Consider the following 18386-nt stretch of genomic DNA (forward strand, 5'->3'; position numbering starts at 1 on the left):
CAGCTTTTCCCACTCCAGCCGCTTAACCAGCTAAATCTCTTCTCTTGCATTGTTTGCTCTTATTTATATTTATATATATTATCTATTATAGCCAAAATGATAGACAAGATATGAAGAATAAATTACACTGTGAGAGACAAAATTCCTTTTTCGATTTCCATTTGTGTTAAGTTAATTTGATGTTGTTAAGCTTATCCCGTTTTTCTCTTAGACATCTGGGTCTCTGACGAGAACGGGTTAAAGCCTAAAAATTGAGATTTTAAAGGTTTAAAGGTTAATAAAAAATTTTTACTTTAACATAAACGAATTTTATCTCTTCAGTAAACCTGCTAAATAAATAGGTAAACATTTGAGTCCTTGACATACTTTCTCAAATTCCTTTCTTATTAAATGGAATCATATTCTTGAGAAATCAAAAATTATGCAATATGATGTAAGTATAAAGATAAAAATGTAGATATTCTATTATCTATTATGTTTTATAACCTTTTCACACAGCACAAGTATAATACAAAATCAAACCAAAATTACGTGACAATATTATGAAAAATTTTAGGAAAATTTAATTTTATTTTGCAAAACGAAATAAAATATTCTAATGTTAAACATTTATCATTTTCAGCGCAGCTACAAAAACATATGGCAGAACCAAATTAAGATGCAATTATAATTTACTATGTAAATAGCTTTTTAACGAGCAAATAATTAAAAGTTTGATTTGAATTTTGCTCGTTACTCGTTTCAGTAAAAATTTAATCTTATTTTTGTTCCCATATTTTAGTAGTTGCGCAATATAACAACGTTTTGTATATAGAAATTAAGAATTTTATTGCTACATATGTATTGAAATGCTAAATAGAAACATCCTTAGTGCAAATCTTCTATTAAAAGCAGAGTTTGCCAGAATATTTTAAACCATTCGTAGTAAAAATTATATGTAAAAAACACCTAAAAACTTATTGGATTTGCTAAATGGTTAATTACAGACGTTTCGTTATAAATTATTTAGTTGACATTTAACAATGACATATTTACAAAAGTTTGGAAGGGAAAATGGAAGCATACAAATTAGTAAGTATAAGTATACATATAAACATTTAGCATTACAATAAGAATTTAGTATGGTGAATAAAAAGCATAGAAGTAAGTTAGTGTACATTTTTAACTTTTAACAATTTAGCAATAGCTTAGCATGTTAAATTAATATTAAGCAAGTTAGTATACATTTAATCTATTAACATTTTAGCAAGAGTTTATTATGTTAATATAAAATTACACATTTAGTTCGTAAATATTAAAACCTTAAACAATTTAGTAAGATTTTAGCATGGTGAAGAAAAATCATGAATTGGTCTAATTTGTATTATTAAAATAAATATAAACTATGTACATCTAGTAAAGCACACATTTGTGAAAGGTGCTACGTCTATAATTGCGTGGTATCGCACCAAAAACCAATCACCATTAACCACGCGTATGGAAAAAGAATTATTTAGATATAATAAAATTGCCTTTGAACGAAATGGGAATTGTAGTAGTTTCGTAGTTGAAAAATCGTAATATAAAATAGTTTACGAAATTTAGTAAGAATTTTAATTTAAGAAATTAGTTTTAAATACACTCACAAGCATGAAGTGGCTAGTTTATTTATTGGTTCTCCAAATTACTCTCGGGTTTATGTATATGTTTGTTGAAGCCGGGCGAGATTTTTATAAAATTTTAAATGTGAGAAAAACTGCCACAACAAATGAAGTGAAAAAAGCATATCGTAAGCTAGCAAAAGAATTACATCCGGACAAAAATAAGGATGATCCGGATGCCTCCGTTAAATTTCAGGATCTCGGTGCTGCATATGAAGTGCTCTCTGATGCAGATAAACGAAAAACATACGATCGTTGCGGTGAGGAGTGTCTGAAAAAAGATGGCATGATGGATCATGGGAGCGATCCATTTGCTAGTTTTTTCGGAGATTTTGGATTCCATTTTGGTAATGGAGACTCACACCATCACGACACTCCACGTGGCGCTAATATAGTAATGAATATGTATGTAACATTAGAGGAACTTTATTCTGGAAACTTTGTTGAAATTGTTAGAAATAAACCAGTGCTGAAACCAGCGAGTGGAACACGTAAGTGTAATTGTCGACAAGAAATGGTTACACGTAATCTGGGTCCAGGCCGTTTCCAAATGATACAACAAACTGTATGTGATGAATGTCCCAATGTGAAACTTGTTAATGAGGAACGCACATTGGAAATTGAAGTTGAACCTGGTATGGTAGATGGACAAGAAAATCGTTTTGTAGCTGAAGGTGAACCGCATATGGACGGTGAACCAGGTGATTTAATTATAAAAGTATTGCAAGTTCCTCACGATAGATTTGAGCGTAAAGGTGATGATTTATACACTAACGTCACGATTAGTCTGCAAGTATGTCTTAATTTGTAATTATTAAATTGGTATTTTGTACAAAATTTATAAATTTCAGGAAGCTCTTTCTGGATTTTCAATGGATATCATACATTTGGATGGCCATAAAGTAACAGTTAGTCGGGAAAAAGTCACTTGGTATGGTGCGCGTATACGTAAGAAGGGAGAGGGAATGCCAAATTATGAAAATAATAACTTACATGGCAATTTGTATATTACCTTTGACATAGATTTTCCTAAAAAAGACTTCGATGAAGCTGAAAGAGAAGGTAAGCTCTTCTTAATATAAGTATCAAAGTAATTTCTAGTAAGATTATATAATCAGATCTCTATTACTCTAAAATCTGATGCAATTAATATGTATATTACACTAGTCTGCTGTAATTTAAAATTAATCTATTTTTTGTAAGCAAAGTTTAGAAGTTGTAGTCCGGAAGAGTCAGTAAAGCAGATAACATGGAAGGAATTACGAAGACATATACATGAGTTAGAATGTGGATTAGTAATAGGTGTGTGAGAGAAGATGGGATTATTTAGGAGTAAGAATGGTTTAGGGATGGGTAGAATAAAGTTTAGTAGTATTAATGTATTTTAATAACAAAACGTTAATTTATACCTTTATAGCGCAATAACGTTTTTTATGAGAAAACCTAGTTTGTTAATTTTATACACCTTTCTGCAGTCGTACGTTATATCGCAACGCCCATTTTTCATTATTAATATATGTCACATTTAATACGTACATTTATGATAAAGAAATGATTATTTTGCTGTTGTTTCTACTGTAATTACAGGTTTAACGAAGATTTTCCATTTCCGAATGATCTGTTTAGTAAGCATTAACAAATTAGAAATATAGTTGAAAAAATAACAAATGGAATGAGTTAGGATGAGTAAGAAGAGGTTTAAATCGAAGGAAGTAATAAATTGTAATTAATATTATGGAAGAACTGTTTAGGTGATTTACTTACTTAGTTGATCATTACATTACGCTTCCAAAAGCCTCCGCTAGCCAGCCCGTTTAGTAGTTTCTAGTCGTAGCATTTTTTTTGATCATTGTTTTGGTAACCCGCAAAGATCTGCTGGTATAGTCCCATTTGTGAATGTTGAATGGCACTTGTTCGTCGAACACGACGAGTGGCTCTTGGAAGTAAATCTGATCGATCTTGGAACCATGGTATCAGATCGCTGGAATTAGTTGAAAAGTTTAAGTTTAAACTCTCAAGTATGTTTGCAAATATGATTGTATATACTTTTATCTGATTATTTCAACTGCCCTGTAGAGATATTAGTCTTGTAGTAGGTTTACTTACAGGTCTTTGTATTTTGGGAAACCATGCTAGAAAATTTAATCTTCTATTCAATCATATCTGTCGCAGTTGTGGAGAGGACGATGAAAGTGTCTCCCATCTGCTTTCTTTTCCTGTCCAGCATACGCGCGTCGCTGCCTTACCACGTTAAGGACTTTCTTTTTTGAGAATCTTTCTGAACTGCAAGAATTCTCCTTGAATAGCTGTATAATTAAGCTTTATCAAAGGTTCTAACCCCTTAGTTCTTATTTATACCGTAACACACTGAGCCTCTGTAGGCCTAAGTAGCCCCTTTGGGATCGCCAATATAACCTAACCTAACCTAACCTATTTATATATTATATTTATATCTACTGTATTATATTTTGTTATTTTCATAATTAAATTGTTTTTAACGTAAATTTTATCAGATTATTAAAATAATTTTTTTAATTTACAGCACTGCGTAAAATACTGGATCAAACACCTATAAATCGTGTATACAACGGACTATAGTGGCATGATGGATACAGCTAAAAACTTATACTCCAGAATATAAATTGTATAAAAAGTTTATGATAGTCATCTAGGGGAATAGTATTTAGAAGATGTTCAAAGACTTATATTTTTCGTTTGAATTTGAAGTGTATTGCATTTACACATTAACAAAAAAAACTAGTACATTTTAAAGATGAGAAGAGTGCAATCTGTAGCTAATAAAGTTAACGCTATAAAATAAAAAGCAAAATATTCTAAACGATTTTGTTCCTTAAAATGAACATTAGTGTTTTTTGACTATCGTAAAATTATTTTAAACCAAATCATAACAAAAGACAACTTTGTGCTTCATACATTGAGATTCATTTAGTAATTTAATTTTATTAAAAACTATAGTTTCATTGTCATATGTCATTACAATGTTCGCACCAAGCTCAGTGGTAACCGAAGAGGATACATCATCAGATTATTCTCAAATTTTTGTGTTTGATGTTACAATTTTTCTTGCGTTCTCGAGACATTACCACGACAACAAATTTAATATATTTGGGAAACCAAATAAGAAAAATAATTATAGTAAATATAGAAATAGTTTAAAGTACATTTATACAAATAATTAGTTTAAATAAATTTACTGTGCTATACAAATTTTAATAAAAAAGCGTGATACTTAATACGGAGTTTCATTTCAAAGCTGGTATGTCTTTTTGTCTCAGCAAGTACCCTGATATCATTGTATGAGTCCTTATATTTGAATATTGTATATATCCCCTTTTTCAAAAATTAAGTTTAAAAGTAACTTTGGTGAGATATAGAATGTATCTATGTGTGTTTTTATTCAAAATTTTCATAGACAAGAATTTTTTGTTTGATTAGTTTAAACTAATCTGGCTGGTCATAAGCCATACATAGATCCTTAGATGCTTAGTGATACCATAATTAAATTTCGAAGTAGATTTTGTAATAATAAAGATTTTTGCAAAAGAATGCTTGGAGTTTTAGTACTAAGATATGTTCAAACACTTTATAGAAATTATGGTATCTAAAGTGTGTTTCTAGCCTAGACCTTATTCGATTGTACCTTATTCGATTGGAAACAGATTCCCGATTTTGTATTAATATGAATAGGAGGATATGCTGGGCATCAAAGTATACTCTTATAAAATCATCTGAATAACTTTTTCTCTTCTTATTTGGCACTACAGTCCAGTATGAACCTTGGACTCCCTCGCGATCTACATCCATCTGTCCCTATTTTCTGCTAATAACTAATTATCTATCTATTTATCTATCTTATCTATTACCTATCTGAGTAACTAATTATCTGAATTCAACGTAGTTCTTATTACAATGGATCATTCATGTTTCATACAATGGAACATCTATAAAATCATCTGAATAACAAATTACCAGAATTCAACGTAGCTCTTATTACAATGGATCATTCAAGTGGTCACACAGTATTGAGTAAAACTGTTTTAAACACCAACTCTCGTTTGATCAAGCAAAGAAAAAAAGAAGACATGGGCTAGAATATGGTTAGATAAGTTTACAGTAAGAAACAAAAGTTTGGTTGAGGTAGTGAAAAAGTCTTAATTGTAAGTCAAGCTTAAGTCGAGGTAGAGGAAACTGTTCACTATAATGGATCTCGGAGACAAAGACCAATAGTGTATGCAGTTGAGCATAAAATCGTATAGGCAGCGTAAAGGTGAGTAGTTTTCGTAGTTAGGGCTTTGAATGGGAAAAAATATTTTACTATCGTTCACTTACGAATAGATCCGAAAAAGATAGCGAAGTTTAAATTTCAATTACTGGTGGAATCGAAAATAGCAAGGCCGCATCAAGCTGTTGTAAATGACACCTATATATTAAATACTTATAAATAAAAATGTACTAATGTGTATGCAAGATATACCTTCTGCTCAAAAAGTACTCGGATTTTGTAAATAAAACACACAAACTTAAATTTTATTCCAAATTTATTTTATCTCCTTCAAAATATACTCCTTCTAAATCGATACACATATGCCAACGCTTAATCCAGTCTACCATACTCTTTTCGTAGGCCCGTGAAAGTATGGCTTTTAGTTCCTTCAGCGAATTCTCCTTTACCGATTCAATCGACTCAAAATGCTTACCACGAAGGGGAAGTTTGAGTTTCGGGAACAGGAAAAAGTCGCACGGATCCAGATCTGGCGAATAAGGTGCCTGAGCGATGACAGTGGTGCCGTGTTTGGTCGAAAAATCGCGTACAACAAGAATTTTCCATAGTAAAAATCGCTTAATGCACTTGAGGTAGTCTCACATTAACAGCTGCTGTAAACAAACTAATTGACAGATGGCGCTCAAATTTGTACCATATGTCAAGAAAGGGTGAAAAAGGTCTATTACTTAAGGAGTAGTTAACAAACAAAATCCGGATACTTTTTGAGCAGAAGGTAAAATCATATGTTTTAGTTCAATCACATTTTACTTTTTTTTTATACTCGGAAGTAGACACTATGCGAAGTTTGCTGAGCCTAGAAAAAGGTCTTTATTTTTTGACCCAATTTCTATCAAAGCATATGAAAGAAGGAAGGAATTGGAAGGTTTTAAGAAAATTAGTGTTATATGAAAAACTAATAATAAATATTTTAAAATCGATTTATTTTGCTGCTGTAGTAGCGCGTGGATATTTGCTTATAAAATCCCTTTTGGGGATGATGAACGGCACTTGGTCGTCAAGATTGACGAGTGGCTCCGGAAACTTATTTTATAATCTCTCATACATTAAATCTGAAGCGGAAGGTGCGATTAGCTGCTATTAGGTGATGGAAATGTCATAACATATAAAAATATTTTTAAATGTTCAATAATTTTTATTCATTTGATAATTTATAAATATATAAAATAACATATTTCGATTTATTAAAATAAAGTTTATAATTATTAATTTTTCTTATAATTAAATTTGTGAATAAAAAATACTTGCAAGATCATTGCCCGTTTTGGCTGATGATGAGCAAGCCTGACGCACTGACATTTCCCAAGTGTCCAATATGTGTGATAAAGAATGGAGCTTAGGTAGTTTTGCAATACGTAAGAATAAGGCCGTGTGTATTGCCTTTAGAAATGGCGTGGCTAAATACTCTTGATCTATAACTGTGCATTCAGGCGAAACATATGGATATTCCTCTGGAAGAAAAAAAAAACATATATGTATTTAAATCAATTTTAGTTTCAATTTTCAAAATAACAAAAAATAATACAAATTTTCTACATCATTTATATTATGTATTATATTATTATCTATTTATTTATTTGCGATATTTAAGCTGCTCGATTATACTTGAATTCGATTATTTCGATTGAACATTTTAATTATTAAAAGATGTTTGAGCTGCTCGATGACTTCAAACTATTTTATTATATATAAATACATATAATAGCAACTGATTGAACACAATACAGTTTTAAAAGACTTTCAACAGGATCTCTGTGATCTAGCGCAATCATACTCAGGCTTTGAATAACTCGAATAATATTTAGTTTACCGTCTTTTGCATTTTTTTATTTTTAGATCTGTGAGAAAAATTGATAGATCTTTAATGAATCTTGTCCATTATGAAAAAGAATTTTACAGTTCTATTAGTAGTTGACTTAATCATTAACTTCTGTTACTTTAAATTTAAATTACTATAATCCATTCCATCTCACTCTTCTTCATTTCCTATTTATTGAAATTGACAGAGGTCTAAAACTGACAGAACAAAAAGAATTTACAATTCATAGGCACCAATCACACTTTCCCTCCTTTCTCTGCTTAACGAGACATTTTAACCACTAACATATCTTACCCACCTGCGTATTTATCTTGTTATTCATTCATATATCTTCCTACTTTAAAGTTTCTCTCCGTGTGGTACTGCAAAAACACAACTATTTATAGTCGTCGTCGTCGAAAGTCTATATATTAGATGGTCTCGGATTTAATGTACTGTTACCGGCACATATATTGCACTCCAGTGCGTAGTATAGTACAGTTTGCTTGTAGCCCGGTCTTCATCTAGTGGCTATCTTGTAACCAGTTTTCTTTGTAACATACTTCTGAATATACTTGAAAGATCTGTATTAACTATTTGGTTGTTTATTGACTTATTTGTTAGTTCTTTTCGCTCCAGTGTTCTCACACACTTGCTAAAACTTTCTTGTAAGCGTGAGCATTCACAAATTCAAAATTCATTCGTTTGATTATTATTCATATTTCTTCCAATATGTCCATACGTTTAATACAACGAGCAACAAATTGTATATAGCAACATATTAATGTATATAAATTATGAATTTGACTTCGAAAATATCACACATTTCTTTAAAAAAAAAAAGGTCTAATAAAGAAAATATTATCATACTTGAGTAGTTATTCTGTTATAAAAATGTAAGTACAATTAAAACTGAACATTCATAATTGCATATTTTGTTGTTGCTAGATAAGTATGTGATTTGATTATATCTTTGGATACAATAGAAGCCCAGAGAAGTGGACTTCAATTTAAATACCAGCCATCCCCTAATTCATTCTTACTCCTAAATAATCATTTCCCAACTCACACTACCAAGACGTATCTACATTTTAATTCAGTTATTTGTCCTATAATTTATTTCATATTATCTGCTCTATAGATCTTTGGGAGCTACAACAACAACAATTACTTGTCACGCATAAAAACGTCTAATTCAAACTGCAGGTCTACCCCTCATGACATCGCTCGTCTGTTTTCTTGCCTCTCTTCGCACACAAACCTTCGTCCCATCGAACTTTGGATCCACTCTCTTAAAGTGGCCAGGCTTTTGCGGCTGATCACAGGTTGAACTTATTTGAATTTCTCATGCAACCCATACCCAATCCTTCTTCTTTATTCCCCCTTCCTTCTTCAACCACCCCCCATCTATAACCCAACCCATTTAATCGTCTTGTAAACCTTGCCTGTTATCTGCTTTACAGGTCCAAATGGGTTACTATAACAATATATTGTATATTGTATTTCGATTGCCCAAATACTAATAATTTAATTTATTTTTAGAAGTAGAATGTGAAATAAATGCGAATGTTAAACTATCAAGGGAATTTCTATTGACATGTACCTCCATATTTCAAGATTTTATATTATTTAATTATTCAAAAAAATATAGAATTGAATTTGCAAACCTGGTATGCTAACGCTGATTGGTGGGACGTTAGGTAAACACTTATCGTCAAGGCAGCAAACAAGCTTTATTAGTTTTGCACTAATTTGTACTGTCGAATCCAATGTTACTTTAAACTTTTGATCCAAACGTGCAATTTCTCCTTGTAAAACATGCGGTATAGTAAATTCACCTTCATTCGGTTCCTCACTTAAGCGTGGTATTTTTGGTAGAGATGGAATGCTATTAATATAAGACAATATTAAACTTTAATAAATTCAAGTTATTTAAAAGTTATAATTAAAGTACAGTATATCTGTTCCGAATAGTGCTTCAAATGTTGGGCGGAAAGTACGATGTAAAGTATGATTAGCGAGAGGAGATTGTATTGTTGTGTTCAGTACTTCCAATAGAGGATTAGTGGATTTCTAAAAAAAAAACAAAAGAAAAATGTTATAAAAGATTTAATATTGGAAAAATATGCCACACATACTGCAAATTGTTGACCAGAATAGGAAACTATTTCCATTTTCTCTAAGGCTTTTTCACATTTTAATAATGTCTCCAGTGGTACGCGTTTTGTTGGATTGCTTAGTATTTCCAATAACTTGCTCATTTTTGTAATTTTTTCGACATCTTAAATGAAATTAAAAGAAAATTGTTTTAAATAAAAACTTATTAATATATTGTAAACAATTCAACTTACTAGTTCCATCATTACCAATTTTGGCAACCATACGCGTTAGTGGCTCAACGTACTTAGCTAATTGCTTATATTTTTCTCTATACAACTGATCCTCTTGAGGATTAAATGGACTGTTATTAGCCACTTGTCCTGGTGTATTTAAGGGAGCACTTGGTGATTGCCGTAAGTTACGTTGATTATTTTGCATTAAATTGGACATTTGGGGACTAGATGAGGGAACCAATGCGGGACTTGGTATCATTTGCTGATTAGGTAACTGCGCTACCTGTGCCTGCTGTTGATTAGCATTTGCCTGTTGTTGCAATTGTGTTGAACCCATACCAGCTGGTGAAGGCACTGTACTAGGCGAAGGACTTTGACGTAAATATTGCTGTTGTCCACCAGCAACACCACGATTAACTGAGTACAATTGATTGTTTTGTGCCATTGACATATTCTTCTGCATAGCGTTTGGCATATTTAATATTTGATTTAAATTACCTAAAATATATATTATCATTGATAAATATGAATACTCTAACTCAATAGCATAATGTTAGTTTTTTAAGATTCGTAAAATTATTGTTAATTTCTATTTAGAAATGAAAGAAAAATAAAAAAAAAATTATCTAAAATAATTTATATAATTCATATCTTAAACATATCGTTTAATAAATAAGATAAACGTACCAGTTTGAGCATTATTAACTGGAATATTTGCACCAATTTGTTGATTTTGTTGTCCGCCGACTATACCACCTTGATGCATTGGTCCAACTTGACCTTGTAAGTTTGAAGGCATACCTTGCATGTTTTGTGATGTTACATTGGAACCAACATTAATAGCTCCACCTTGGCCTATGCGTGAATTCATCATTTGATTTAATTGTGGATGGCTCATTCCCATCTGTGTAACAGAAACTCAATTAATATATAATAATATGTGATAGTAAGTAATATATAATAATATATTAATAATTAATTAATTAAAATACTAATAAAGCAGTAAGTTTTAATCTATATAAATAAATTATTGTAAAAAGTGCTTTAATGCTACAGCATTTTTTCATACTTCCAGTACCAAGAAGTATATTTGAAAAGTAGTTAATAGCAAAAATTATTTAATTTACATTAAATTCGATATAATATAAATATATCAAAAATAAAATATGTTGACAATTACATTCATTTGGTTTTGATTAATTTGTGGCATCTGCGTCATTTGCTGTACATTCATTGTGTTCACATTAATTGGACCGCCTTGCATCTGTCCAACGTTCATTTGCATTTGATTTGGGCCTACTGCTTGTCCGCCAGCACCTGGCGCTACACCAGAACCAGGACCATTAGGTGGCATCTGACCCATTTGTCCGACAACATTGCCCATTTGTTGAACGTTTCCAACCAGTTGCGGTTGCTGACCTGTTCCCATCACATTCATTTGCATATTATTGCCCATATTTGTTCCAATTTGTGGCACCAATTGTTGCCCACCAGAAGCAACTAAATTGGGACCTTGATTAGGACCACCGATGTTGTTGCTGTTTAACGGCAGTTGTCCACGTATTCCCTGCATTTGCTGTATTTGACCAGGACGTTGTTGATTTAAACTTTGTAGTAAATTAGAAGCAGCAACAGGTCCACCTGGACCAGGCATTTGGTTATTGTTCGAAACACCAGGCATGGACATAATTTGAGAATTGCGATTGCCTTGACTTGCAAGGTTTTGCAGTGCATTTAATGGATCTTGCATCATATTTTGTTGATTTATTTCTGAATTTGGAGGAGGCGGTTGCTGTGGACGTCCTTTATGAATGTATACAACTATTAATAAATACATTAAAGACATACAAACTAAATTATATCTTACTCTGAGCTAATTCCTTAAAATGTATAAAGAGTTTCGCAACTAAACTTAAATATTCGTCTTTATTTCGAGATTTCTTGAAAATATGACTTTCCATTACACTCGGATTCTTTGTGGGATCCTGCCCAGTTGTTTGCAAAATTTCATTTCTAGTAATAAATATAAAAATATATGTGATTAACGTTACACAAACTTAAATGATTAACTAATTTTACATTTTCGCAATGACACTTTGTCGGAACTTTTGAGACTGCCAATCATCCGCCATTATTGATTAACTCTTTTAAAGATGTCGAGCTTAAAGTTTAGATGAATTTCTCTTAATGATCAGTTAGAAAGTAACTAGTACTAAACTCACTAAATTTATTACAAAACCAAACAACTTCGGAACAAACCAGCCGACTGTTTACGTCTGAATGGCAAAGAACGTATTTTTAAATTCAGTTTATCACTTCAGTGAAACATTGGTTGTCGTAACAGAACGAAACAATCAAAATACCTGGAAAGACTGGAAACGGAACAAATGAAAGGTCGCGCTGCTACCTGTGCTTCAATTGTAGAGTTGAATGTTTTTATGAAAACAATTTATATATTTATACGATTATACCTGATGTGCATAAAATTTACGACGAATAGTGCATAAATGTTGCTAAATAGAGAAAATTCTTTACAGGTAGTAACGTAGCTTGCCTAAGGCAATCGTTAGAAACAAAAACTCACCAATTGATAGTTTCGTGGTGTGTTTGCAATTTAACATAAACTACAAAGAGTTTTCGGTATTGTTTGTAAAACAACTTCAAATATTTGAAGAATTAAAATCAATAATGGTAGACTATTTCGACTAGTCAATTACAAAAATATATTTCTTTACTTTTCACATCGTAGATAAAAAATACTTCAGCCAATGATTGAAAATGAAGATCTTTAATTAAGTCAAGAATTAATATGAAATTAATTGAAATTCTATGTTTTTTTGGCATGTCCAGACCTCATTATTGAAAATATATAATTATAATATAATATAATTTCTTAACTAAGAAGTTCTTTTTTTTATTTGTATAAGTTTTGCATTTTTTTAAATTTCACTGAGTTGTGTACTATTAAAACGGCTATGGTGACGAAAAAAGTGTGTTCTGCCTGTCTTCTTGACATACAGAGTATTCCTTTCATAGAGTATGGAATAAAGGATTACTACCTAAACTGAAAACACTGTTTCCGAAATAGGCCGTGTGCGAGTAAATACAGGTAAAGTAAATTGATATTTCATAGGGATTTTTTGCACTGCATTTATGTAAATATTTATTTATTGGACTTTTTTATTATTTTTGGTTTCTAGTTTTCAAATTTATTGATTTTTTTATTAAACATCTCATAAAATTTTCAGGATGACGATATCATATTTTTATCCAATTTACCCTACTCGAAATTTTGGTAAATTCACTGCAATACCACCATAATTTACTATTTCTCTCAATTTAGGACGTGTGCGAGTTAGGCTAAGTTGATGCTAAACCAAATGGGAGATTTTTTGGGATTTTTTGCACTGCACACATTTAGCCATTTATCAACACATATCGACACATCACTACATTATCGGCACAACTTAGAATTTCCCTCATTTAGAACGCAACTTAGCCTAACTCGCACACGACCTTAATTTGCTTTTGAGAAGCATTGGATTTTTATTTATTTTAAAAATGTGTTAAGGAAAAACATTTTTGTTGCATCATCTTAGAACTAACTCAAAAACTAACAAACAAATTAATAAACAATATATACACAATAAATAACAATTTAAAAATTATTAAATAATAAAGCAAAAACAATTAAAAATAAAACTTAAGGATTTATACTATGTTCAGACACACCTCATTACAGCAAAAATCTTAATTTAAGGTCGTGTGCGAGTTAGGCTAAGTTGATGCTAAACCAAATGGGAGATTTTTTGGGATTTTTTGCACTGCACACATTTTGCCATTTATCAACACGTATCGACACATCAATACATTATCGACACAACTTAGAATTTCCCTCATTTAGAACGCAACTTATACGGCGTTTACATTGGCCGAAAATGGCTCATTTTGAATGACTCATTTGAAAGTGTTTACATTCGTTGTATTTCATTCGTTCTCATGGTAACAATTCAAACTGAAATAAAACTACTAAACATTTGTTTATCTTTTTTGTAAATATGTCAAAACAGCTTTTACAAACTGTCAAAATGCCATGAAGAGCTTTCATTTAGGGTATGTTCAATAGATTCCTTTGCATTTGGGACATATGTGGAATGCATTCGAACGTCATTCATACAGAATGTGAGAGAATTGCTCATTTTGTGCTTGAAATTTTATATGCAAGAATGAGCCATTCGATACTCATTTTCGATTTTTGACCAAAATGAGCCATTTTCGGCCAATGTAAACGCCGTATTAGCCTAACTCGCACACGACCTAAGTTGTTTTTTATCATACAAAATTCAGTTTTAAGGTAAGAACGAAATAAAGGAAATTGGCCTTAATATCGTTAAAATGAAGACTTAAATTAAGGGATATTTCAAATGCAAATATGCGTAAGTTAAATTTCAAGCAAAAAATAAAGTTGACGAAAGAGTGATATATTTTTATATAAATGTCAATGACAGTTGACTTTAAAACCGGGAAATATTTTGAAAGTAGAGCCAATTTTTAAATAGAGAATAAAAATAGAGAAAAAACTGTAATTGTTGTTAATTTAAAATGGAGTGAAAAATAATAATTCATATACCAGAAATCCATTATAGCTAATAAAACTGCTGACTGACATCCTTCATAGCTATAATTATCAACCTTTAAAATTTCGCAGATACACAAATGGTGTGTGGAGCATGTGATTTTTAACATTCGATTATTGAACAAAAAACATATGATTTCCTTCAGGCAGTATGAACACTTTCGATATTAACTTAATTTCATTTTTACGAAATTAAGAACATTTGGAAGTCTGAACATAGTATAAGAATTTAAAACAGATAATTAAATGTTCAAACAAAAAAGATATAAAAAAAATAACAATTAAAAAATATTAATTAAGAAATGAAATTAAGTGACAGAATGGATGATATCACGATAATTCATTAATCAACAGTTTTTTTTTAAAGCTCTTATTTTTCTTGTTTTTCTGGTTGCTCATAAAAGCGAATTCTGACCGAATGGATAAAGAAAAAACTTGTAGTGGAAACAAATTTAAATCTGGGAATAATAAATAAAAGAGATCTATTGGATCGTGATTGTTGCAAACAATTGAAAATGTGTTTAGGTAATTTAGCATTAAACAGAAACAGCATTTGAACAGAAACAAACAAATACGTTTCTTAATAAATTGTTCAATATCTTAATCTAATATGGCGTTTACATTGGCCGAAAATGGCTCATTTTGAATGAGCCATCGTTTGTTCTCATTTCAAACAGCTGATTTTTCAATTTGCATGTTGATTTGATTTTTGGCCTGTGCCAAAAATATTTTGCATGAAGGTTATATATACCGTCAAACCTTAAAATATATACTGAAAACATATTTTTAGCTTCGATTAAATACTTTTTGGAAAATAGAAGCCATTTGTTTACTTTTTTTCGTAAATATGTCAAAAACAGCTTTCTCAAACTGTCAAAATGTTATGAAGAGTTTTTATTTAGGGTGTGTTCAATGTATTCCTGTGCATTTGGAACGCATGCCAACGTCGTTGGGACACATTCATACAGAATGTGATGCGAATGGCTCATTCTTGTATACAAAATTTCAAGCGCGAATGAGCCATTCGCTTCTCATTTTCGTTTTGACCAATCAACCCTTCTTTTTATGTGACATCGGCAGATAATCTTTTAATTTCTATGCGTTGCTGTGCAAGAAATACTTAGTTCTTGAAGTCTAAATGGTATGATGAGGAGTGTTGGCAAACTACTGATGTGGAGAATCCGACCTATAAAAGTACCCTGAAAGACGCAAGCAATAAAAAGTTGGTGTGTGTACAAAAACTAACGATGCCCTTATCTTACCTTGTCTTACTAAAAATGCTTTAGCCTTTAGGCTTAAAGGCAACCTGTATGAATAAAAATGGTAAGCCATAACGAACTGTATGTTGCTATATAGTGACTAAAAAACAACAAAGCGGTAAGCGTAGAACTGGTTAAGACCGACGGCGATATGCTGATAGGGAGCATGTATCAGCTTATCTGCAGATTATAATTGGATCAAATCCAACGATTGGAATCTCATCACCATTTGTTCGGTTTTAAAAAAAGGTGACCCAACGACTAGCACTATTACAGGATTCAAAAAAATGGGCTTAGCGGTAAATGAAGGCAAAACAAAGTATATGTTGGCTATTGGTAGAAATGTGTGTCGTTCGAACGCCGAGTTAGTGGTTAGCGACTATACTTTCGAGCCTGTCAAGGGTTTTATCTACCTTGGTACTACCATAAGAAACAACAATGATGTCAGCCTGTAGATTAGAAAAAGAACCACCATTGTCAATAGGTGAAACTATGGGCAGTAGGCAATTGTGATGTAGAGTTCTTTCTTCGTAAGATCTTTGGTATTGTACGAGTTAGTAAAGACAACTGCATCCGTATGAACTACCAGTTGTACGAGCTTTATCACGACATTGACATAATTCAACGAATTAATATCCAGCGGTTTCGCTGGCTTGGTCATGTCGTGAGAATGGATGAAGATGCTCCATGGAGAATGTAGTTGAAGCGATGGTTGGAGTAAAAATGTGTAGAGGTAGACCATGTCTGCGGTAGACTGATCAAATTAAGGGAGCAGTGACCGGACTTAATGTACGAGACTTTCTTACAGATCATGTTATATGGAATATGTCTATTGATAGAGATATTTTCGTTGGGATTACTTTTACTTACTTTGATACCTTTATTGTGTATAACATATAATATTTTATAAAGTTTGCTATAGAATCATTTCTGTTCTTATCTACTTAAATGTATATCGGAATTATTTGACGGTCATGTTTATAATCTGGTTTGTGTGATTCTCGTATTTATTGGTATCTATTTTATAAGCATTTGTTCTGTATCCATAATGAACACGAGACAACATGTTATTTTTACTTTACAATATGATAAAATAAACGAGCTGTTGCTTGTGGATGGGAAATTTAATCTTAAATAGTGCTCTGGTCCTACATAGCAAATTACTGGAGCTTTACACTTCATTCCCACGAAAGTTATTTTTTCCGATTCTATATTTATTACCGCTTAAACTTCTAGTAAAATATTAAGCCACACCTCTATCAAACGCAGTGGGCACGACGGGATTCTAGAAAAAGTAACCTCTACTAATATGGTCAATATCTATACTGACAGCTCTAAAGAAAATAATAGAGTTTAATAAATAGGGTACCAGCATCTTTCTTCGACAACAAAGCATTGTAACGTTTTTCAGACGAAAGTTATAAGCATTTCTACCAATAGGATTATTAATGATGACATTGTAATCTTCTTGAACAGATGTAACGAAATCTCTTGTGAGCGCTACATCTAACTATATCTTTAACAACTTGAAAGCATTGAGTTGGTAAATGTGTTAGGTAACTGCGAGGCAGACGAATTTTGTACTTCTTTAGGTTTGGTGTACGAATAGCGTTTATCTGTGGTATCACAACGGACCATTATTTGATCTTAAGTGACGTCTTTACTGCACAAAGATACCACAGTTTGCGGGTTATATCTTGTGGTGTTCTGAATTCTAGCGGATTTCACTGTGTTTTCATGCCAAAAACAAATACTAGAGTTGTTCACGATTTCGAGTAACGCGCTCGGTAATCGAGTAAAAGTACAACCAGTTACTTTAATTCGTGAGCACACTTGATGGGGTGGATTTGTTAATGACAGCTGTTAAAATCAGCTGTGTTTTGATGAATTTGTGAGTATATATATAACACTATGTTTTAGTTTGTGCTAAGGTGCACTTCAACAGTCATGTAGTTTTAATATTGTCAATATTGTTTTGATCACGAAAAATTTTTTAAGACTTTAATTTTTATCGCATCTGAAATGTATAACATTGTACACAGTGATATTACAAGACATGTATTGAATAATTTTTGCTTATAGTTGCAGATCAGAATATCAGATATAATATAAAATTACTAATGGTATAAAATTTATTAGACGAACTGTACTATTTTAACACGAAAATGCAAGTAGTTTGCAAAATTATTACAAAATAAGACAGAAGAGTTTCATTTAATACCGTCTGTCCGTCCCTATATATAGCTCCCCTAAAATTATTTAATTTTTTTTTGGTTTTATCCTTTAATTTTAGTTACAAATAATAATAATGCAATTATATAACCCAAGAGTGAAAAAATAATGTATTTATACTATCTCACAGGAATAAAACTAAAACAAAATAAAAATCAATTGGTAATGACGTAACGTACATACAT

The 18386-nt window shown here is 31.5% G+C and overlaps 2 protein-coding genes across 3 annotated transcripts; one reads left to right on the forward strand and one right to left on the reverse strand.

The window, feature by feature from the left end:
• The first annotated feature begins 1441 nt into the window (after positions 1–1441).
• Positions 1442–4479, forward strand: LOC119689162 (dnaJ homolog shv). Its single transcript, XM_038103928.1, has 3 exons — positions 1442–2433; positions 2492–2702; positions 4183–4479. Exons 1-3 carry the CDS (start codon positions 1630–1632, stop codon positions 4236–4238), a joined length of 1071 nt encoding a protein of 356 aa, XP_037959856.1. The 5' UTR covers positions 1442–1629; the 3' UTR covers positions 4239–4479.
• Positions 4480–7126: 2647 nt separating this feature from the next.
• LOC119688053 (mediator of RNA polymerase II transcription subunit 15) lies at positions 7127–12374 on the reverse strand. Of its 2 annotated transcripts, XM_038102677.1 has the most exons (10): positions 12297–12374; positions 12154–12235; positions 11942–12087; positions 11255–11877; positions 10762–10978; positions 10093–10572; positions 9880–10022; positions 9696–9814; positions 9409–9629; positions 7127–7394 (listed from the first exon to the last, which is right to left on the reverse strand). In XM_038102677.1, the coding sequence occupies exons 2-10, from the start codon at positions 12204–12206 to the stop codon at positions 7165–7167; spliced, it is 2232 nt and encodes a 743-aa protein (XP_037958605.1). In that variant the 5' UTR covers positions 12207–12235; positions 12297–12374; the 3' UTR covers positions 7127–7164. The 2 variants fall into 2 exon arrangements, with proteins under 2 accessions (XP_037958605.1, XP_037958604.1); XM_038102676.1 differs by having other exon boundaries at positions 12154–12361.
• Positions 12375–18386: the final 6012 nt, after the last annotated feature.

Source organism: Teleopsis dalmanni, chromosome X (assembly GCF_002237135.1).
Source record: "Teleopsis dalmanni isolate 2A chromosome X, ASM223713v2, whole genome shotgun sequence".
Lineage (NCBI taxonomy): Eukaryota > Metazoa > Arthropoda > Insecta > Diptera > Diopsidae > Teleopsis > Teleopsis dalmanni.